A 24,232-nucleotide genomic window follows, 5' to 3' on the forward strand; every position below is an offset into this window, starting at 1 on the left:
ATGTGACCGCAGGCCCTTCACCGCTGTGTCTCGCGATATGCCGGCAGCCGGGAACCAGACAGGAATGAGCGCTGCAGCCACGCCGGGGCCTCGGGGGTGAGTATAGCTTTATTTGTTTTAATTTTTACGGTTCACACTGTATAAATCCATGCTGTTTGCATGGATTTATATAGTGTGACCTAGTTGTCAAGCACTTTCCAAGTGATGCTATAGGCTGTGTGCCCACGTAGCATTTTTCAAGCGTATATGCTGCGGATTTTCCGCAGCGTAAACGCTTGAAAAACGCATGTATATCCGCACCCCATGGTCCCCAATGGGATTCCGCAACTTCTATGCACATGCTGCGGATTTTTCCGCAGCGTTTATGCCGCGTTCAAAAATCCGCAGCATGTCATTTAATTTTGCATTTCCGCAAGCGGAATTGCCTTAGTCCAATGCATAAAAAACGCAAGGCAATTCCGCATGTGGAAAACGCGCGAAAAATGCGCGATAAACGCGTGCGGAATTCCGCATGCGTTTTTCCGGGAGAGGACTTGCAGAAATGAAGCAGAAATTTTCTGCTTCATAAATGCAACGTGGGCACATAGTGTTATTAGTATGACACCGTCCTGCATTACACATAACAGCCACCAGAGGGCGCTCACATATAATAACATTGCCTCTCCGCACTACACGTCACAGACAGGAGAGGGGGTTCCTGCAGACCCCCGTGCCCCTACACCCTCCAGTGCCAGGCCCTGGGGACAGGGGTCTCTCCACGTGGTGCTACAGGACAGGACAGCGCCGCCGCCTTTCTGATCTGGGACCTCTCTGTGTTCCCTGACACATGGCAGACATGTGATCACAGCACTCCCCGCCCTCTCAATGACTGCCCCTCCAATCAGAGAGCGGCTCAGTGTGTGGGCGTGGCGCGGAGTCCAGTGTCTGAGCTGCAGGAGCCGGAGGTTGCGCTCTGCCCTCAGTGACAGCGTCCGCTCCGCACTGACAGCTCCGCCGGGATGGAGGCCGCCGCCGCCGCCGCCCCCGACGCCACAGTCATCTCCGTGCACTGGTACCGGAAGGGGCTGCGGCTGCACGATAACCCTGCGCTGGTGGCCGCGCTGCGGGGGGCGCGCTGTGTGCGCTGCGTCTACACCCTGGACCCCTGGTTCGCGGCTTCCTCCTCCTGCGGCATCAATAGATGGAGGTGAGGAACGGGGCGACCTGTGCTGCCGGGCGAGGGGCATCACTGAGGAGGGGGGGGGGGGGGACAGAGCCGGCATCACCAAGGAGGAGGGGGGGGACAGAGCCGGCATCACCAAGGAGGAGGGGGGGGACAGAGCCGGCATCACCGAGGAGGGGGGGGACAGAGCCGGCATCACCGAGGAGGAGGGGGGGGACAGAGCCGGCATCACCGAGGAGGGGGGGGGACAGAGCCGGCATCACCGAGGAGGAGGGGGGGGGGGGGACAGAGCCGGCATCACTGAGGAGGGGGGGGGGACAGAGCCGGCATCACCGAGGAGGAGGGGGGGGGGGGACAGAGCCGGCATCACTGAGGAGGGGGGGGAGGACAGAGCCGGCATCACCGAGGAGGGGGGGGGGGCAAAGCCGGCATCACCGAGGAGGGGGGAGGGACAGAGCCGGCATCACCGAGGAGGGGGGGGGGGGGGGGGGCAAAGCCGGCATCACCGAGGAGGGGGGAGGGACAGAGCCGGCATCACTGAGGAGGGGGGGGAGGACAGAGCCGGCATCACCGAGGAGGGGGGGGGGGCAAAGCCGGCATCACCGAGGAGGGGGGAGGGACAGAGCCGGCATCACCGAGGAGGGGGGGGGGGGGCAAAGCCGGCATCACCGAGGAGGGGGGAGGGACAGAGCCGGCATCACCGAGGAGGGGGGGGGGGGACAGAGCCGGCATCACCGAGGAGGGGGGGGGTGGCAAAGTCGGCATCACCGAGGAGGGGGGGGGGACAGAGCCGGCATCACCGAGGAGGGGGGGGGGACAGAGCCGGCATCACCGAGGAGGGGGGGGGGACAGAGCCGGCATCACCGAGGAGGGGGGGGGGACAGAGCCGGCATCACCGAGGAGGGGGGGGGGACAGAGCCGGCATCACCGAGGAGGAGGGGGGGGGACAGAGCCGGCATCACTGAGGAGGGGGGGGGGACAGAGCCGGCATCACCGAGGGGGGGGGGACAGAGCCGGCATCACTGAGGAGGGGGGGGGGACAGAGTCGGCATCACTGAGGAGGGGGGGAGACACAGAGCCGGCATCACTGAGGAGGAGGGGGGGGGGGACAGAGCCGGCATCACTGAGGAGGAGGGGGGGGGGAGACACAGAGCCGGCATCACTGAGGAGGAGGGGGGGGGGGAGACACAGAGCCGGCATCACTGAGGAGGAGGAGGGGGGGGGGGAGACACAGAGCCGGCATCACTGAGGAGGAGGAGGGGGGGGGGAGACACAGAGCCGGCATCACGGAGGAGGAGGGGGGGGGGAGACACAGAGCCGGCATCACTGAGGAGGGGGGGGGGGGAGACACAGAGCCGGCATCACTGAGGAGGAGGGGGGGGAGACACAGAGCCGGCATCACTGAGGAGGAGGGGGGGGAGACACAGAGCCGGCATCACTGAGGGGGGGGGGGACAGAGCCGGCATCACTGAGGTGGGGGGGGACAGAGCCGGCATCACTGAGGAGGGGGGGAGACAGAGCCGGCATCACTGAGGAGGGGGGGGCGGAGCCGGCATCACTGAGGAGGAGGGGGGGGGACGGAGCCGGCATCACTGAGGAGGAGGGGGGGGACGGAGCCGGCATCACTGAGGAGGGGGGGGGGTACGGAGCCGGCATCACTGAGGAGGAGGGGGGGGACGGAGCCGGCATCACTGAGGAAGGGGGGGGGGACGGAGCCGGCATCACTGAGGAGGGGGGGGGGGACGGAGCCGGCATCACTGAGGAGGGGGGGGGGACGGAGCCGGCATCACTGAGGAGGGGGGGGGACGGAGCCGGCATCACTGAGGAGGGGGGGGGGACGGAGCAGGCATCACTGAGGAGGAGGGGGGGGACAGAGCAGGCATCACTGAGGAGGAGGGGGGGGACAGAGCAGGCATCACTGAGGAGGAGGGGGGGGACAGAGCAGGCATCACTGAGGAGGAGGGGGGGGACAGAGCAGGCATCACCGAGCAGGAGGGGGGGGAACAGAGCAGGCATCACCGAGCAGGAGGGGGGGGAACAGAGCTGGCATCACCGAGGAGGAGGGGGGGGGACAGAGCCGGCATCACCGAGGAGGAGGAGGGGGGGAACAGAGCCGGCATCACCGAGGAGGAGGAGGGGGGGAACAGAGCCGGCATCACCGAGGAGGAGGGGGGGGGGGACAGAGGCGGCATCACCGAGGAGGAGGGGGGGGACATTGGCGGCATCACCGAGGAGGAGGGGGGGACATTGGCGGCATCACCGAGGAGGAGGGGGGGGGCATTGGCGGCATCACCGAGGAGGAGGGGGGGGGACATTGGCGGCATCACCGAGGAGGAGGGGGGGGGACATTGGCGGCATCACCGAGGAGGAGGGGGGGGACAGAGGCGGCATCACCGAGGAGGAGGGGGGGGACAGAGCCGGCATCACCGAGGAGGGGGGGGACAGAGCCGGCATCACCGAGGAGGGGGGGGACAGAGCCGGCATTTTAGATGGGCAGAATCGGCATCACTGAGGTGGGGGCAGAGCCGGGTTGGCATGGATGAGTGTAAGTTGAGGTTACAGTAGGTAATGGAGGGTGTCAGTGGTTATTTCTGGGGGCACAGATGGTTGTGACTTAGCACGGTAGGGGGGCAGCTGTAGTCGTGGGTGGTGGGCAGAGATGGGCCCACTTTGGTCTAATAGCAGGGAAGGAGCGTGGTTGTGATTGAACCGTTTTGGGCTCAAACGGCTGCAAGTTGCCATCGCAGATGAATGTGGCTGTCGTTGGTGATGGGCACAGGCTGGCTCCCTGCGGTGGGTGTACACTGCTGGTGGCATCAGCTGAATGGTTTTGGCTCTCGGTGACATGTATGAATGTGGTGACGCAGCAGGTGGCATTGATGCGGGAGCGGCTCCTGTCCATGGCCTTCAGTATCTCATGTTGTGGACAGGCAGTTGGCGTTTTGTTGTGGGATGGGCCATGATGTTTGCAGGTTGGCATTGATGCATGTTCTGCTTTTTACCACTGACCAGGTGGGTGGTTCCTAAACACTGGCATCGGTACAGCAGGCGGGTCCGGAGGGGCAGGAGTTGGCATCTAATGGCTGTGTTTGTGGGTTCAGTGATTGGCACCATAGGATGATGGCACGCCCAGCATGGTATAAATGTCTGGTGCATGCCCTGTGCCGGTTGTCTGCGTTCACGGTGCCAATGATGATGTGACATTGTGGGTGGTAGGGCATTGATCTCTATGGAGGAGATGATGGGGGTTACATGACCAGCAGGGAGGTAAGTGCAGGACGTTCATGTCTTATAGCTGCATATAGCGCGGGCATCGAGTGTGGGCACCGCCAGGGAGTGATGGCAGGGCACTGCAGGACTGTGGATGTAGCAGAGCCGTACGGATGTGAAGAGGGTTTCCAGCTTCTAGGCTGTATTGGCACTGAGCTCATTCACTGACAGCAAGTGGAGATCCTTAAAACTGTCAAACAGAAATACGATGTATATTAGAAAGACGGGGACACAGGACCCTTAGATCACTCGGACTCCATGATCCCAAATACACTATCCGAGACCCCAATAGACGATTGATGGAGTAGTGGTGCTCATGTGAATGCATTTGCAAGAGCTGCAATGTTTCAATCTATGGGAATCTGCAAATAAAGGTGTCCCCTACTCTGGTGGGCCCGGCTGCTACCCCTTCATGAATGCTGGGGGTGGTAGTTGATTTCTGCTATGGGCGCAACAAGTTTTGGTTCCCAAGGTGAATGTCTCTGTAATCCCCCTTACATAAACTGCACACTTATTGTTTTGTAACCTGTCCGCCCCTCCCACAAGAGACAACCTTGCCAGGGGCGCAGTCCTCACCTGGGACCTGCCTGGATCAGACCGGTGTCTGGAGGACGGCGGAGGTTTTGCTCTGCGCCAAATGTTATAATTTACTTTGACAGTAAGCAGAGATATCGTCTAAGACTCGAGGAGCGGGAGTGTTCTGTGTGCCATGTACCGCCGCGACGTGCTATACCCTGCAGTGACGTGCCGTGTACCGCCGCAATGTGCTATACCCTGCAGTGACGTGCCGTGTACCGCCGCGACGTGCTATACCCTGCAGTGATGTGCCATGTACCTCCGTGACCCGCACAGAAGGACAGGTTTTGGCTTCTGCAAGTTACACAGGAACGTTTCCATTCAGTGACAGCAAGCAGAATGTGCACCTTGTAGTGAGATGAGGCAGGGACACAATTCCCTGCAGTTTTGCAGTGGTTTCTCATGATGCTTAGTGAGGTGACTCCCTGCGGCTGTGCAGGAACGGTTTCATTCACTGACATGGAGCATGGCAGCCCCCCGTATTAGTAGGAGCAGCCCCCACTCTCAGCCGTGTATCGGGCTACTATCACAGGAGCCACCAGGGCTAGACGTGGCCCTCATATGCACATGCATGCTGGAATCTGCTCTCGATGGGTGGAGGAACACAAGTCACCGCCACATGCCTCCCCCCATACCCCATAAGAACAAGGGATTGGACATGTTGAAATTCAGCATGCCCCACCTTTTGTTACCCTGCACTGAGTGGGGCCTGAACACTCCCCTGTACATTAGCTGGACACCTGGTCTCGCCATTACTCATTCATCCTATGTGCACTCCTCATTCCCTATGGCAACACTTCTTGTCCTGTATTCTGATATGAGGCTGCACCCTCTTCGTTCTCGGGGCTGGGCAGAGCGGTAGACAATGGACAGGTGGTTCTTGTTCTCCGTAATAATTGGGCTTCTTATGTAGTTGATTGGCGCTCAATACGGGCAGGATTGTGCCCATGTAAATCTGCCCCATGACGGTGTCCGGTGTAGTTGTCGCGGTGCTGTTCCCCTTTAAGAAGCTCTTGCAGTCGTAGAAGTTTCTGTCGTCTTCTCTCGCGGCCGTTGTGTAATTTCCGGATTAATTATATACTGAAGAGGAGATAATCCATGTACCTGCCCGGCTTCGGGCGTCCTCTCATTACCCCGGCAGATCTCGTGACGCTGGAGACATGAGAATGTCATATTACACAAGTATCCGCCTCCTTACTGACTGTCTCCTTGCAGTTTGTTTGTTTGCCTGTCAGTCTTTACTGCAGCTCTGGCATTCCTTTCATGAATCAGGAGGCTCTGGATGATCAGAGCTGTCACCATGGTATTTACTTTATATGATCTGTGACAGAAAGGAGCCCCCCATTCACTTATATTGGGGTCACTTACTACAATAGAGGGCTAGCGATGCTAATTGATGGCACTGGGGACCTCAGCCAGTCGTGCCTGACTTATTGGGAACGTCTGAGCATCTGTATAGGAGTGTCCCTAGTCTCCCAGGTCAGGTGATGTCGGCGGAGAGGAGGATTGGGCATGTTGGATTTCAACATGACTGATCATTTTATTACTCAAGAGATAAGCAGAGGAGTTTGAGGGGAGAAAGAGGACATGAAGGGGGCTACGGGGTCCTGGAAAGGGGGACACTGTGTCGGTGACTGATGATGTATGATTGCAGCTCTGCAGCAGGCGTTGGAGCCTTCTATTGCCGTTCTTGCGCCCGCCTTCACCTTACATGCTGCGCTCCGGTGAGGAGGGTGTACGCCGCCACGGCTGTGGGTTGTATACAGCTCCGGGCACTTCTGGACCGGGGCCCAGTTCTGTCTTGTATAACATCATGTCCCGGAAGTCACCTTTCTGGAGCGGGGGATGGGCCACACACTGTCCGCCCTGCCGTGTGCTCACTTATGGATTTTATAATCGGTATAGCAGAGCTGAATTTGTCACGTGGGTTTACATGGGACTGCTGGTAAACATACAGAATTATCAGGGCTCAGAGAATAATTACCGGGGGGCAAAGAACAGATTCCGCTGTTACACCTGTGTGATCCTGTATTCGGCTCTGTACCCCCCTCACCTCCGTGTCACACTGGCATCATTAGGGCATGAAGGAGACGCTCCCTGGGGGGCTTTTAACCCATTTTCTCTGCTGTGCTGATTTCCAGTAGTGGCACATTACGTGTCAGTGTGCGGTGGTGACTGTGCCCGCCTCGCCATCACGTCTGTTTTATCAGATGGCAGGAGGTGAACACGACGATATACACTGGCAGAGTATGGGCACTATGGGCCATGCTGGTGAAACTTGGCACGCTAAGCGCCCTTTGGTGCTATATGGGCACATTATGGCAATATTTAGACAATAGATGGCACGCTGACAGTGTTTCTTGTATCTGGGCCATGAATACCACACAGTTCACAATGATGCCACCTCGGCACTGCATACTGTATGGAAGCTCTGGGGCCCTCCATGGCCACTGTGACCGTCTCTGCGGGCGTCTGGGGAACGTATGGATCTCTATGGGCGCTGGGCGTTATTTCTCAGGATGCTATATGGAGCTGTGTTGACATTTGTGCACTGTATGAATCTCTGGAGAAAGTGGGTGTTATATGGGCACTGTATGGATTTCTGTGGGCATCGTGTGGGTCTCTGTGGCCGTTCTGTGGGCACCGTGTGGGTCTCTGTGGGCACCGTGTGGGTCTCTGGGGGCTTTGTGTTGCACCCTATGAATCCTGATGATTTCTTCTTGTCTCTTGCAGGTTTTTGCTTCAGTCCTTAGAAGATCTGGACTCCAGTCTGAGAAAGTTAGGGTCTCGCCTGTTCGTGGTGCGGGGGCAGCCGGCCGACGTCTTCCCCAGATTATTTAAGGTGAGTTACCGGCCCCTTTCGCTGCTGATACCTGACGAGCGTCTGATGGCCGTCACCTGCGCTGCGCCTCTTACCCCCGATGTGGACTGATAATTAGACGGCGGCGATTACCGAGCCCCTTTTTGTGATGAGTCGGGGGTCTAAGCTTTGGGGTCTCGTCGCCCTTTAATTCACACTTTTTTTCTCCTCCCCCACCTCTTGCCGCCGCCGCCGTGTCCTCATTAAGCAGCGCAGTGTAGTGAGAGGTTTCTGCGCGGCCGGATCTCGCTTTCTCCCAGCCTTTCGGTATGCGCAGAGCGCTCTGCAGGGACGGCGCCGCTCCTCTCCGCTTATTATAGCAGCGTCTTCCCCACCGCCGACTCCTTAGATGCTAAAATTAGAAGTCACCAACACCGGCACAAAGTCTTCACACTATTCCAGCTCGGAGAAAGGACCAGAAAATGAGCAGAGGCAGCGCGGCTCATCCCCTGGGGCATCTCGGCTTCACAAAATTGCAGCCAGGGAGCATTACTAATGAGGGTCCGATCCTGCAGATTATTAACCCGTGAAAGTCGGTTTCATCGCTAATCATTAGGCTACTGCCTACCAAAACCAGCGCCACCCCCTACTTACAGGATGTGTCTGGTATTGCAGCTCAGCCCCATTCATTCCAGTGGAGCTTTAATACCAGACTCATACTTTAGCCAGGGGTGGCACTGCTTTTTGGAAGAAAGCAGCCATGTTTTTCCAATTCTGGACAACCCCTTCAAAGAAGAGGCATAGAGAACCGTACTATGCCCTAGAAGGTGAAGGGTGTTACTCTGTCACAGGTCAGGCTGTGAAAAGTTCTGCAACTTCCTAAAAAGTTTCCCCTCTCCCCTAACTCTTGTCTTTTGTCTTGTTTGTACAGATGTCGGGTTTGTTACACTGAATCAGTCAACAGCAGAAATCAGATTACCTGCACTGATACATGGCAACAAACCCTCAGCAGTGATGTAGTTCCCTAATCAGTCTGTGAAGTTTTTGGGTCCCCGGTGCCTCCTGTGTGCGGGGAGGATCCAGCGTCTGGGTCCATTCACTGCCGGAGGTGACGGCACTGCCATAAACGTGACCGCGGGTCGTCACGAGTCTAATCCCCGAGCTCAGAGGAGCCGCTGATCCGGAGCTGCTCAGTCTTTGTCCTGTGCTGTGCACGACTTCCCCTGATAATCGTCCTCTGTGGCGCGCGGCGCTGACCTCGCAGCGAAGTATCTGGGCCAAATACACGCTGGGGAGCGAGAGGTTAATCGCTGTACGCACATAGGTGTGGGGGAGATCAGGAGCGGGGTGCTGGATTTTCAATCCCCTCCATTAATTTCTATGGCCGCTCCAATAATTGCCGAACGCGCAGTTTTTTCGAGCTCCCATAAGAATGAATGGAGAGAGATGAGCAGTCACTTGTCCATTACTGACAATGGGGGACTGACGGGGCCATTGGCTACACCCCAGCAGTTGCACCACGGCAGCGCAGATCACCATTACTTTCTATGGTCGCTCCAAAAATGTATGCTCCCTTAGGAAAAAATGTCTGTTTCCAGCGGTGGAACCCCCGACCCATAATGTGTGCTATTTCTCTCCAGATAGCTCTTAGATTCGATGCCTGATCCCTCATTTATGCATCTGTTCAAATGTCGATCTTCCTAGTTGATCGTCATGATCAAGGCTGATTTCCTGTCTGCTCATGCAGCGCTGCAGTGTAAAGCATGGAGGAGGAAGAGAGCAGCCTCTGAGATAGGATGTGGGTTTCCAACGTCTTCTCTTGTGTCGGCAGGAATGGGGTGTGAACAGACTGACCTTCGAGTACGACTCGGAGCCGTTCGGAAAGGAGCGAGATGCCGCCATTATGAAGTTGGCTAAGGAGGCCGGTGTGGAGGTGATCGTGGAGAACTCGCATACCCTGTACGACCTGGACAAGTAAGAACCGGGCTTTTCTGCCCAATTCATATCTAGGAAAGCCGGGTGACGACCGTTGTGGCCGCCCCGGCTGGAGCATGTGCGCTGACAGTATCACAGGACAGAGGGGGGACGCTCCCGCTGCAGCCGGACAGCCACACTGGTGATTTACAGGGGATCACAAATGTAAGAAAAAGAAAATATTCAAATAAAATGGCACAAAAGTAAAAAAAAAATATATAAAGAAAAGAACTAAAAATTGTCAGGATTAAAAAAATTATATATATTTAAGAATTAACCCCTTAAGCCCCGCTTGTGGTTTGCACGTTAATGACCGGGCCAATTTTTACAATTCTGACCACTGTCACTTTATGAGGTAATTACTCTGGAACGCTTCAACGAATCCCCCTGATTCTGAGATTGTTTTTTCGTGACATATTGTACTTCATGATTGTGGAAAAATTTCTTCGATATCACTTGCGTTTATTTGTGAAAAAAACGGAAATTTGGCGAAAATTTGGAAAATTTTGCAATTTTCAGAATTTGAATTTTTAAGCCCTGAAATCAGAGCGATATGTCACACACAAGAGTTAATAAATAACATTTCCCACATGTCTACTTTACATCAGCACAATTTTGGAACCAAAATTTTTTTTTGTTAGGGAGCTATAAGGGTTAAAAGTTGACCAGCGATTTCTCATTTTTCCAACAAAATTTACAAAACCATTTTTTTAGGGACCACATCACATTTGAAGTCACTTTGAGAGGTCTGTATGACAGAAAATACCCAAAAGTGACACCATTCTAAAAACTGCACCCCTCAAGGTGCTCAAAACCACATTCAAGAACTTTATTAACCCTTCTGGTGCTTCACAGGAATTTTTTGAATGTGGAAGAAAAAAATGAACATTTAACTTTTTTCACAAAAATGTTACTTTAGACCCAATTTTTTTTATTTTCACAGGGGTAACAAGAAAAAATGGACCCCAAAATTTGTTGTGCAATTTCCCCTGGGCACGCAGATACCCAATATTTGGGGAAAAAACACTGTTTAGGCGCACGGCAGGGCTCGGAAGGGAAGGAGCGCCATTTGACTTCTTGATTGTAAAATTTGCTTGAATAATTAGCGGACGCCATGTTGTGTTTGGAGAGCCCATGTGTGCCCAAACTTTGGAGCTCCCCCACAAGTGACCCCATTTTGGAAACTAGACCCCCCAAGGCACCTATCTAGATGCATAGTGAGCACTTGGAACCCCCAGGTGCTTCACAAATTGATTCGTAACAATGAAAAAGTGAAAAAAAAAAACACTTTTTCATTTTTATGAATCAATTTGTGAAGCACCTGAGGGTTCCAACTGCTCACTATGCATCTAGATAGGTGCCTTGGGGGGTCTAGTTTCCAAAATGGGGTCACTTGTGGGGGAGCTCCAATGTTTGGGCACACAGGGACTCTCCAAATGCAACATGATATCCGCTAACAATTTGAGCCGATTTTCCATTCAATTTGTTAGCGGATACCATGTCGCGTTTGGAGAGCCCGTGATGTGCCTAAACAGTGGAGCTCCCCCACAAGCAAGTGTCCCCATTTTGGAAACTATACCCCTCAAGGATTTTATTAAGGTGTATAGTGAACATTTTGAACCCAGAGGTACGACACATTATTTGTTTACATTAGGTCATCATATTGAATAAGTTGTCATTATTCTTGAGCGCAAGTGCTCGCTACTTGAGTTTGCATCGGGTACTCAGGTATGCACCATGTACAGCGTGTGCTCGAGTGACATGCTCGAGTCCCTGCTCCGCATGTTTCACGGTTATTAGACACCCAAAAAAAAACATGCGGGGATCGCTCGTGCATGGCAGGCAATCCCCGTAAAGTTTTTTGGCCGCGAAGCATATGGGGCAGAGACTCGAGCATGTCACTCAAATACCCACGATACTCAATGCATACCAGAGCACCCGATGCAAACTCAAGTAGCGAGCACTTGCTCTCAACACTAGTCGCCATATCGTCATCTTTTTTTCTTACTTTTGAAAAAAATCCCAACCCCAGCCCTAGCCCCAGCACAACCCTAGCCCCAGCACAACCCTAGCCCCAGCACAACCCTAGCCCCAAACCCAGCCCTAACCCTAGCCCAATCCTAACCCAAGAGTTTATTTTTGACGCCGTTCCTTGTGCGGTATAAGTGATTAGACGACTTTATTCTTCGGGTCGGTGTGATTACTGCAATGCCAGAATCATATGGGGTTTTCATGACTGACAGCTGTCACACACTAAAAGACGCATTTTTTGTAAAATCTAATTTTTGCATCGCCATATTTTGAGAGCTATAATTTTTCCAGATTTTGGCAGACAGTCATGTGACGGCTCGTTTTTTGCGGGATGACTTGACGTTGTTATTGGTGCCATTTTCAGGCACGTGACATTTTTTGATCGCTTTCTATTCCGATTTTTGGGAGGCAGAATAAACAAAAACCAACAATTCAGGAATTGTTTTTTTTTTATTTTTTTTTATTCTGTTCCGCGTGTGGTAAAATTGAGGTAGCTTTATTCTTCGGGTCAGTACGTTTACAGCGGTACCACATTTGTATCATTTTTCTATGTTTTGGCGCTTATACACAATAAAAGCTTTTTTATAGAAAAAAATATTTTTTAGTATCGCTTTATTCTGAGAGCTATAACTTTTTTATTTTTCGGCTGATGGAGCTGTATGGTGGCTTGTTTTTTGCGGGACGAGATGACGTTTTCAGCGGTATCATTTTTATTTTATATGCGTCATTTTGATCGCGTGTTATTCCACTTTTTGTTTGGCGGTATGGTGATAAAGCATTGTTTTTTGCTTCGTTTTTTTTTTTTTTTTTTTTACCGTGTTCACTGAAGGGGTTAACTAGTGGGACAGTTTTATAGGTCAGGTTGTTCCGGACGCGGCGATACCAAATATGTGTACTTTTATTGTTTTTTTTTTATTTTTTTTATAATATTTATTGATGGGTACATTATATTTTTATTTTTGGTGTATTATTTTTTTTATTTTTTTATAATATTTTTGCACATTTTTTTTTTTTTTTTTTTTTCCACTTTCACACAGTTTATACACTTTATTACTTTGTCCCACTCTGGGACTTTCACTTTTTTTTTTCTGATCGCCTGCATGGCACAGGAATGGAGCACCATCCCTATGCCATGAAGGCTGTCAGAAGTGCACAGTGTGAAGATTGCTTGGAGATGCACTGCGCATGTCCAAGCAATCTTCCTGCTCTCTGGTGACCCGGATGTTGTCATGACGACATCGGGTCGTCATGGCAACACCCGGGAAGCCTTTGCAGACTGCGCTGGAAGCCGGAAGAGGAGGTGAGTATCGCCGATCACCTCCCCTTGCCCCCGCAATGCCGCGATCGACTTCAATCGACTTCGATCGCAGCATCGCGGGGGTTAATGTGCTGGGAGCGGTGCAGGACCGCTCCCTGCACATAGTACCGGGTGTCAGCTGTGACAATCAGCTGACACCCGGCGGCGATCGCGCCCGCACAGCCTGTGTGCGCGCGCGATCGCCATGACGTACTAATACGGGTCTGGGTATTAAGTCCCAGGGCACAGACGCGTATTAGTACGTCAGATGTCAGTAAGGGGTTAAAGAGCTCGAAAAAAAATAAATAAAAAAGCCTTTAAACGTGTCATTCACGTCTGTCACAGTCTGATCATGAAATGGTTAAGCTCAGCGGCGTAAATGAGATGGGCGCAGTCGGCCGCCGTCCTGGTTTTCGCTCCCTGCAGACTTTGCTCTGCACATACGACGCCAGGATTCTTTCAGCATACGTCGTCCAGATGAGGGTAACACCGCCACCTAGTGGGCGCTCCGCCGGCCGTGCAGTCACGTAGCTCGGCATGTGCACAGCGAGGAGCAGTGTCCGTGCTCCGGCTCCACCCTGCACGTGCCGGGGAGTCTGCAAATACGGGAATCGCAGTTTCATCAGTTGATGACGACAGCTGAGAGTAAAGGACGTCTGGGGGCGGCATGAGATCTCTTTTTCCCCGGCCGGACGGCAGCAGGGGTCACCCATAGTGTTATATAATTCACTGCTTCCTCTGTATGAAGGGGGTCTGGATCGTCCCAGGAGAGGAGACCAGATCTGGTCCTATAGGGATGGGGGGGTATTATATGGGATCTATATCTGGGGGGGCACGTCCTCTCCTCCAGACCACCCTACCAGTACCTAACGTGTATGCACATTGCTGTAAAGGGTTAATATGTGCGGTGTAATCCTGGGCTGAGGCCGTGGGTCCTGGCCTGGTTGCATTTTCTAAGCTGCAGCGGTCACAACTATGGACTCATCATCAACGGGGGCCACACCGGCACTATCTGCTACTAATTCGCTTCCCCTTTGGTATTAAGCATTTCGGACCCCCTCCGATAATGCAGGGCCCCGGCCTTGGGGAGGGGGATAGGATCGGTCTGTCTTGTAATGCAGGTTCCACCAGAATGGGAGCTGCACTTCTCCAGCCTGGGGTCTCGTCAGAGAAGACCCCCGACACTTGACATTTCTAAGGTCCGTTAGGGCAGTGTCAGCAGACAGACCCAAATGTTCTGGATATGTGTCCAATAAAATTGCTACGGGGGTCCCTTGTGGATGGATCAGTACTGAGCACGTGTGACCACTGCATCCATCGCTCTATGGTCGCACGTGCTCAGTATGGCTCTATTAGACCCATAGAAATGAATTGAGTGGGGGGAGGGGGAGCGGGCGCATGCTCCCATAGAAGTGAATGTATCAATCCCACCACTTCACTCATATGATTCCATGGGCCCATCTGTAAGCAGAAGTGTGACCCCCCCTAATGAAGCGCAGGTGGAGCGGAGCTGTGTTAGTTAACTCCGTGTGTGCCGTGGCATCTGTACTGGATCTGAATATATATATATATATATATATATATATATATATATATATATATATATATATATATATATATATATATATATATATATATATATATATATATATATATATATATATATATATATATATTTTTTTTTTCTTGCAGAATAATCGAGCTGAACGGTAACAGCCCCCCGCTCACCTACAAGAGGTTTCAGGCCATCGTCAGCCGCATGGAGCTTCCCCGCAGACCCGTCCCGACCGTCACCAGAGAGCAGATGGAGCCGTGCCGGGGGGAGATCAAGAGCTCGCATGACGAGACCTACGGGGTACCCTCGCTGGAGGAGCTCGGTGAGTGCTTGCCCTATGCTAGAGTCTGCCACTACTACAACCCCCAGCATGCCCTGGCAGCCGCCAGCTGGAAAAGTCGCCATAGGACCAGCACATTTTGCGCTCAGTTTATATACATTAGTTAACCCATTGACAGCCGATTTAGGGTTTTGTTGGTGACTTTGCTCATTGCAGTCAATTCTACCACATAAATTGAGATCCAGCGGATTTAATTCTGCTCAGATTTATTTTTCCATAACGTGTGGAGGAGATTTCTTAACCCCTTAATGACCAGGCCAAATTTTAGAAATCTGACCCGTCACTTCATGTGGCAATAACTTTTGGAGCTTTTATCGTATCTCAGCGATTCTGGGATTGTTTTTTTTTTTCGGTGACACATTGTATTTTATGTTAATAGTAAATTTTAGGTCGATTTATGTTTTGCGTTTGTTTGAGAAAATATCGGAATTTTGGTGAAAATTTAGAAAAAAAAAAAAAAAAATCGCAATTTTCAAACAATCTTTATATCCGTAAACCAGTTAGTAACGCTGTGCAAAATAATTAATAAATCACATTTCCAACATGTCTGCTTCACATCTGCATCATTTGTCCGGAATAGATTGCAGACACCATGTCTCATTTGCAGACCCCTGAGGTACCAAAACAGCAGAAACCCCCTCAAGTGACCCCATTTTGGAAACTAGACGCTTCAAGAAATTCATATAGGGGTGTACTGAGCATTTTTAACCTACATTAGCCGAGCCCCTGAGGTGCCAGAACAGCAGAAACCCACCCAAAGTGACCCCATATTGGAAACTTCACTGCCTAAGGAATTCATGTGGGGGGTGAAGTGAATTCTACGCTGAGCACTCTGCTAGGTGTGAACAGAGCCGAAGTTTGTAACAAGGCGAGAGGCCAGAGCGACTAAGCAAAGCGCAGTACCGTCTGTACACTGATAGGGGGCGCTATCCAGCTCATTTACGCCATATATCTACTTTTACATCAGGCTTCCCAAGCGAGAATCAAGGGTCTGCAGTGTGGCCAGGAGGAGAGACAGAGGCACTGGCCCGTCTGCACCGTCACTTGGAGCGGAAGGTAAGACGTGTGGGGGGGGGGGGGTAGCATCGGGTTTTGCCAAAGTCCACTTTGCACCAATGCTCTTTTTGATTTGTCTGCGATCCGATACAGCAGACCTGAGTCTGTCATAGTGTTAAGCAGTATCCTGATTTTAGTGATTGATTATCCTATATTTTTGATAGATTCATAAATGATAAATTTAGCTCTGCTACATCTCTACTAAAGTTCACCCCTGATCTAGTTGTGCCCCCATCGTTAAGCCTTCGTCTGTTTTTATTTTATTTTTTTCAGGCATGGGTGGCAAATTACGAGCGTCCACGAATGAACGCCAACTCCTTGTTGGCAAGTTCCACTGGTCTCAGTCCTTACCTGCGGTTCGGCTGTTTGTCCTGCCGTCTCTTCTACTACAGGTTAAAGGAGTTGTATCAGAAGGTGAGGTGCAGGATTTTTGTGCCTTCTTCAGATCTCACATGTAATGATGATTGCTATGCAGTTTCCAGATCTTGCATGTGATGATGATTGCTATGCAGTTTCCAGATCTCACATGTAATGATGATTGCTATGCAGTTTCCAGATCTCACATGTAATGATGATTGCTATGCAGTTTCCAGATCTCACATGTAATGATGATTGCTATGCAGTTTCCAGATCTCACATGTAATGATGATTGCTATGCAGTTTCCAGATCTCACATGTAATGATGATTGCTATGCAGTTTCCAGATCTTGCATGTAATGATGATTGCTATGCAGTTTCCTGATCTCACATGTAATGATGATTGCTATGCAGTTTCCAGATCTTGCATGTGATGATGATTGCTATGCAGTTTCCAGATCTCACATGTAGTGATGATTGCTATGCAGTTTCCAGATCTCACATGTAATGATGATTGCTATGCAGTTTCCAGATCTCACATGTAATGATGATTGCTATGCAGTTTCCAGATCTTGCATGTAATGATGATTGCTATGCAGTTTCCAGATCTTGCATGTGATGATGATTGCTATGCAGTTTCCAGATCTTGCATGTGATGATGATTGCTATGCAGTTTCCAGATCTCGCATGTAATGATGATTGCTATGCAGTTTCCAGATCTTGCATGTGATGATGATTGCTATGCAGTTTCCAGATCTTGCATGTGATGATGATTGCTATGCAGTTTCCAGATCTCACATGTAGTGATGATTGCTATGCAGTTTCCAGATCTCACATGTAATGATGATTGCTATGCAGTTTCCAGATCTCACATGTAATGATGATTGCTATGCAGTTTCCAGATCTTGCATGTAATGATGATTGCTATGCAGTTTCCAGATCTTGCATGTGATGATGATTGCTATGCAGTTTCCAGATCTTGCATGTGATGATGATTGCTATGCAGTTTCCAGATCTCGCATGTAATGATGATTGCTATGCAGTTTCCAGATCTTGCATGTGATGATGATTGCTATGCAGTTTCCAGATCTCACATGTAATGATGATTGCTGTGCAGTCTTCAGATCTCGCATATTATGATGATTTCTGTGCAGTCTTCAGATCTCGCATGTGATAATGATGATTGCTGTGCAGTCTTCAGATCTCGCATGTGATAATGATGATTGCTGTGCAGTCTTCAGATCTCGCATGTGATAATGATGATTTCTGGGCAGTCTTCAGATCTCGCATGTGATAATGATGATTTCTGGGCAGTCTTCAGATCTCGCATGTGATAATGATGATTTCTGGGCAGTCTTCAGATCTCGCATGTGATAATGATGATTTCTGGGCAGTTTTCAGATCTCGCATGTGATAATGATGATTTCTGGGCCAACTTCAAATGCCATGTGTTGGTGATGATGGATTTCTTTCATTGCTCCCATTAGGTGAAGATGAACAGTCCTCCCCCACTGTCCCTGTATGGGCAGCTCCTCTGGAGGGAGTTCTTCTACACAGCAGCCACCAATAACCCAAAATTCGACCAAATGGAAGGGAATCCGATCTGTGTGCAAATTCCCTGGGACCGGAACCCTGAGGCCCTCGCCAAGTGGGCAGAAGGGAAGACTGGTTTCCCGTGGATCGATGCCATCATGACGCAGCTGAGACTGGAAGGCTGGATCCATCACCTGGCCAGGCACGCCGTCGCCTGCTTCCTGACACGCGGGGATCTCTGGAACAGCTGGGAATGTGGAGTGAAGGTGAGAGTCCACAGTCTGAAGATCTGACCCCGGCTGCAACAACTCTGCCTCATTTCTGATATTCATGGCAGGACCTGTTATGCATTTTACTGTTGGGTATCTCAGCACCGCACCATAAAGTTCAGTGTGGCTGCGCTGCAATACCTGACACAACCTATATCTTTAGGTGGCACTGTTTCTTTACAACACTTTTAAATTGCAATTCCCTCTTTGACCAGCATGTAGCGTTTGCATCAGACTTGCATCCGACATTTGCTGGACTCCAACTTGCGCTGCCCGTGGTGTCGGTACTGTAGATCAGCTGTCAGGTTCACTTTAATGGAAATTGTGCAGCATATGGGAGACCCAGTTATGGGATAAAACAAGGATCGGGCATGTTTGATTCCAACATGTCCATCCCTTTTATTGTGGGTGGTGTGAGCTCGTCCCTTCGTACTCGCGCTGAGCGTGCATGTGTCACTTGGGCCTCCAGGTGTAATCGGTTGTTCCTCCCCGTGTCCAGGTGTTTGACGAGCTGCTGTTGGATGCCGACTTCAGCGTGAACGCTGGCAGCTGGATGTGGCTGTCGTGCAGCGCCTTCTTCCAGCAGTTCTTCCACTGTTATTGCCCCGTGGGCTTCGGGAGACGGACAGACCCCAGCGGAGACTACATCAGGTATGAGGGGTGCACAAAAGGTGCCATTAATGTTCAGAACTAATGCAAGTGATTGGGCTGCAGAATGTAATGCAACCTTAACCTTAGAGCCAATGTGACGGTGAAGGGAGACGCGGTGGTCCCAGCCAGTAACATGGCAAAGGTCCTGGGGTTATACCCCCTCAACCCTCACTAATCATGTCCTATTCTGCCCCATGTGCCCATACACTTGCAGGCTCGCTGCGGATTACAGTAGTGGAATAACCTACTGCCAAACCCTCTGGAAGCCAAAATCATGGAGTATGAAATCTAGCAGCCCCATCCTTCCCTCCTGAGTCAAGAGACCCCCAGACACAAGTGTGAAATATTTGACACGTTCTGATTCTTTTGCAGACGATATTTGCCAGTCCTGAAGGCTTTCCCGTCCCGTTATATATACGAGCCGTGGAACGCCCCCGAATCTGTGCAGAAAGAAGCCAAGTGCATCATCGGAGTGGATTATCCCAAACCCATGGTGAATCACGCAGAGGCCAGCCGGATGAACATAGAGCGCATGAAGCAGACCTACCAGCAGCTGTCCCGCTACCGAGGCCTCTGTGAGTAGCTGCCCTCCGCCGTTATAGGCAGCCTGGTCTATATATCCTAGCCGGGCGCAGGGACATCTGCTTCCGATCCACCTCTGAGCCTATGCAAGAAATCATAATTGCAGCTCAGCCCCATTCCCTTGAACAAGGATGAGCTGCAATACCAGGTAGAAACCACGAAGAAGGGTGGCGCTGTAGGTCTTTTTAATTTCCTTCCTGACATCCTTCCTATATGTACGGCACATGTCGGGTTTACTCCTGCACAGGGGAGGTGTCGTCTGTGTCGTACAGCAGTCACCTCAAGATCTGATCGCTGCTGTTTAACCACTTAAATGAAAATTAATTGTGACGGGAAAGGGTTACATTTTGGACATGTAAAATTAAAATTTATATTTTCCTGTTGTCTTTTAGGCATTCTGGCCTCAGTCCCATCCTGTGCAGAAGATCTCAGCGGCCCCATCAGTGACCCCACTGCTCCTCATCACACGGAGCCAGGTGAGAGCGCTCGAGAACGCCGCTGTCTAATGCGAGAGTGCGGAGCCGTCGGCGTCAGAACTACGTGCTGGTCTGGTCTGGGTTTCCAGCACTGGGTGCGAAAGTCGGCTGCTGGGAGGAAAAGTACAGAACATTGAGCTGCCGGCACTCAGAGATAACGGGGTGACGGGTGCTCGGTGATGCCGGGGTGACGTAATGCACAATCGTTCCTTTTTGGAAAATTTTTCCCGTTCTTGTATAATTCCGATGGACTCTGTGTAAAACAGCAGCAGTCGCCAATATAAAAAATAGTCCAGACGGTCCAAAAATTATCCGATCCGGCCGGCGGGATTCACATTTAGCCAAGAATGTCACCAGCGGTTGGACACTGTGCCCGTTCATGTGCTCCTAACACAATTACGTGGCCACATTCATATTTAATGTCTACAATACACTGGAAGCCGAGGCTTTAATCACACAGACGCACCGCGGAGTATGAAACCTTTACAGGATATCGATATCTTTTCAGAGGTTTTTTTTTTTTAGATGTATTTTTGGCCAAAAATCATTTTTCTGATAAGGTTTTATGAAAGATTTGGGAGAGTTTGTTTTCCCCATCCTCTATGTATCACAGTACACAGCAGGGTGCAGAATTAGTTTCCATTTCTGACCGCTTGTTACTCAGCTGCTCATAAATCGGCTTAGAAGATGGTTCAGGAGAAGAGAGACGAGACCAGGGAACAGATGCATTGATCACCGTTTTCTTCAGCCGTCTGTGTATGGTGATACATAGAGGATGGAGAAGACAAATGCTGTAACACGGGGGGGATTTTATTTTACATTTCTCTTCCCTTCAAGCTTCAAAACTGTCCCCATGTGCGCCCGACACCCCGAAAAGGAAGTACAAAGAGTCTGTGGAAGAGCCATGGAAGAAGCTGCGGCTGCAGAGCGTCGCAGGAGAAGAGAGAACAGCTAAGGACCTCTGAAGGCGGCTGCGGAGCCGTGCAGCCTCCTGTAGGTAAGAAGCGTGGAGCCGTCATCCGGGACCGTAATATATATAATGTGTGTTCAAGCCTAGATAAAGGAAGGTATGAGGTGCCGCTGACATGGCTGCGATGGCTGCTTACTAGGTGTCTGCCGATCTCGTGCTCATGTCCTATCAGATTTGGATGCAGGCGCGATACCTGGCACATGGTCGCCGATGCCACATCAGCAGCACCTTTCACCCTGATATGAGAGGCGCCAGGACCCGCACCTTATTTATCCATGGATTCAGTCCTCCACCACCAGTCCTAAAATCCACTGACGACCCCTGATGGCTGCGAAACGCACATTTATTTACCCAGGAAGGGACTTGCTCTGGGCCCCGGGGGTCCGCTCATCGCTCACAGTAACAAAGGATTCGGCCAATTTGCAATCCGCCTGCCTTCTTATCATGATGGAAATTATGGAATTTGCAGTCATTTATGTATATAGCAGGATTAGGCCTTAATCACCTGTGCCAGTCACCTGCAGTGCGGCTGTTTGTCCACTAGATGGCAGCACATAGGGGGGAGTGTGACTGCTCTCTAATGCCCCCCCACGTGTCAGCCTGCAGGACACAGCGGTGCAGGACTCCTTCTTACTTAGAAGCCGATGTACCCATTAATGAGGGCAAAGATGCATTTTTAATAGGGGCCGCACCATTGTAAGGTCGCGGTCTGCAACCTGCAGCAGGTGGGAAACTACAAGCCTCTGGGGCTGTCATGGTTTGCTGGAAGTTGTGGTGTCCTATAGACCCCTGCTATAAGGGGCTTAGGGCTCGTTTGCCCCCACTCCTTATATAACAGATATTCAGCGTGCCCCCCCCCCCCCATTGCCATTTCTGCTTTTCTTGGCTTGTGACCACCCAGTGGGTATTGGGAAGCGGCCGACTGTAGGATAATAAACCGGTCCAGAAACATCCCATCCACCCTCCCCCCACAAATAAAGTGCATCTCCGCACCAGCGCCAGCCCCTCTGCACAGCCGAGCCGGTGCCAGGCTGCCAGCAGAGATGAAACGGTGTCTGATTTGTGTTATACCAGCTCAGCAGAAGCAGCGCCAACCATTGACATTAATGGGAATTGGAGACTGGTTGTTGCATCCTTTCGACACCAGATGGCAGCACTGCCGCTAACTAGCGACTGCTGTGAATATATATATTTTTTTTGCGTAAACTGGTTTTGAGACCGGAGTTAAAAGAAAACGTCACCTCCCCCATCAGAAGTGACGACCCCCAACATCCTTCCCACCATAGATAAATGGACCTCAGGGCAAACACCGTCCATGGGCAACCTCCTGCAATACCGGACCCGGTTCGGCTGTGGCGATAAGCATTGCACTCCTTATCACTGTAGATTTTTTTTTTGGGCTGCACGAATGGAGAGGGGGCCGTATCATCTATGGTGGGGATGTGGCCCCAATGGGCGCTGTCAGGAAAGGTGGCGGTGCATGTAGCTCCGAAAATTGCAGAGCGAGCCGATGTGTACGATATGCGATTAACCCTTTAATAATCTCCCCGTCTATCTCCTCACAGTGCACGCTTCGTGGTACAGAAGATGGACACTCGTTGCCCTTCCCGTCTTTTGCTCCAAGACTGAATGTCAGAGCTCGTGAATAAGTAGGACGATGATTTCCACCTTTACGGACATAGGAGCGTTTCCCTGCTCTCGCTCAGCTACATCGGCCTGTAAGGACACTCGTAAGACATATGTGATGGTAGCACACACACGGCATACATACACGATTGAGCCTCGGCTCTGAAGACTAAAATGTTCCAGTATGGCGCCACCTGGTGTTTAGAGGATACAGTAATGTGTGCGTCCCTTTAACGAGCTACATACTGGTGGACGCACATGCTCAGTCCTCGCACTCGGATCTCTGCACTGTTTTTACTGCAGCCAATAGGAAGAGCTTTCTGGCAGCTCGGCCGTGGCGGCAGCATAAGACCCAATCTACAGAGGAAGAAGGGGCTGCACTGTCAGCTGCCAGAGGGGGAAGGAGACTGATTCTGTCAGGAGTAGCAGCACCGAGATGACAGACTCTATAAATTGAGGATTTAGAAATGTTTGGTATGAAAATGATTGATTGATTGGACGACGCTGTCAATCCGTATCGTGCTTCAGACTGAAGGGAGGATTGCAGGGATAGTCATCACACATACATTATATTCAGTAGGTATATATAATACTACAATACACCTCCATACGTAATGACTTCAGGCATGCATGTCTTCCTAGTATTGCCACCAGGCGGCGCCGTTCTCTGTAGAATATATAGCGCACAGTTTGGTTTGCTCCAGGCAAGTTAGAAAAGACGTTGGGGTACGTGCAAAACCTGGGGTCTCCCACAAATGCAAAACCCCTGCAGTTCAGTACGACCGGGCCCTTTTTGGATTGTCTGACGGTTTTAGAAAAACTCTGTAACAACTAGTGCAATATATATATATATATATTTTGCAGTATATAGTTGTCGGGGTCGCGCAGGTGGACGACTGACAAGTAGAACATTTTAGTCTCTGAATGCTGCAAAATGACTCTTTTAGATAGAGAGGTTGAATAACCTCCTCCCGGCCTGTGACACAATAGTGGCTTACAGTATGGGGGTCCTTCTTATAAATCGTCATAGTGGTGGTCCAGGTACAAAAGCTTCCATCAGTGGGCGCCGGCTCCAATCCGGAGGCCATTGTCAATAGGAGCCACAAAACAAAGCTAAATAAATGAGGATATAAAACTTCCGGGTCTCAGGACTGCGACCAGACAATGATATTTGCGATTTATAAAAAAAAAAAAAAAAAAAGCTGCTTCCTTAACTGGCTAAGTTAAATAAGTTGCCTGAATTAAAAAAGTTTTTTGAAGCAGCGAAGAAAGACACAACGAAGACCAAAAAAAGATCAGCGTATTCCCCTCCGTCCTGCGGTGATCCTTACACAGTGTTCAGATGTATCTGCCTACATGCTGGGAGTTGTAGTTTTGGAACAGCTGGAGCCATGATGGGAGTGACATAGTATATACATATATATATATATTGATGAAATGACTTCAGAGACTCCTCAGAGGCGTCTTGTCCCGATCTTGTGATCGGCGCTGTCTCAGGCCGTGTACATTCTCCTGTATGTAAATATGATGCGGTTTGTACATACATGTATAATAAACTGTGCGATATTGTGTCCTGTATGTTACTGTCTGTTGGGTGGAGGGTCCCATCTCTAAGACCCCGCACTGCGGCAGCTGCCACATTTTGCCTTTTCTCAGAAAAATTACTACAAATTGCAGACGAGACAACTGTCCTGAGTTATCAGAAAC

General features: G+C 50.9%; 1 protein-coding gene across 4 annotated transcripts; it reads left to right on the top strand.

The window, feature by feature from the left end:
- CRY2 (cryptochrome circadian regulator 2) lies at positions 1–24,094 on the top strand. 4 transcript variants are annotated; one of them, XM_073658843.1, is made up of 12 exons: positions 1–96; positions 7,742–7,850; positions 9,640–9,782; positions 14,803–14,987; positions 15,973–16,061; positions 16,335–16,475; positions 17,906–18,217; positions 18,720–18,871; positions 19,244–19,446; positions 19,846–19,929; positions 20,767–20,926; positions 22,465–24,094. In XM_073658843.1, the coding sequence occupies exons 1-11, from the start codon at positions 38–40 to the stop codon at positions 20,892–20,894; spliced, it is 1,605 nt and encodes a 534-aa protein (XP_073514944.1). In that variant the 5' UTR covers positions 1–37; the 3' UTR covers positions 20,895–20,926; positions 22,465–24,094. The 4 variants fall into 4 exon arrangements, with proteins under 4 accessions (XP_073514944.1, XP_073514942.1, XP_073514943.1 ...); XM_073658841.1 differs by lacking the exon at positions 1–96 and adding an exon at positions 904–1,186; XM_073658842.1 differs by lacking the exon at positions 1–96 and adding an exon at positions 6,795–6,907.
- Positions 24,095–24,232: the final 138 nt, after the last annotated feature.

This window comes from Phyllobates terribilis, unplaced genomic scaffold (assembly GCF_046119375.1).
Source record: "Phyllobates terribilis strain yellow unplaced genomic scaffold, ASM4611937v1 Scaffold_13__5_contigs__length_258822181, whole genome shotgun sequence".
Classification (NCBI taxonomy): Eukaryota; Metazoa; Chordata; class Amphibia; order Anura; family Dendrobatidae; genus Phyllobates; species Phyllobates terribilis.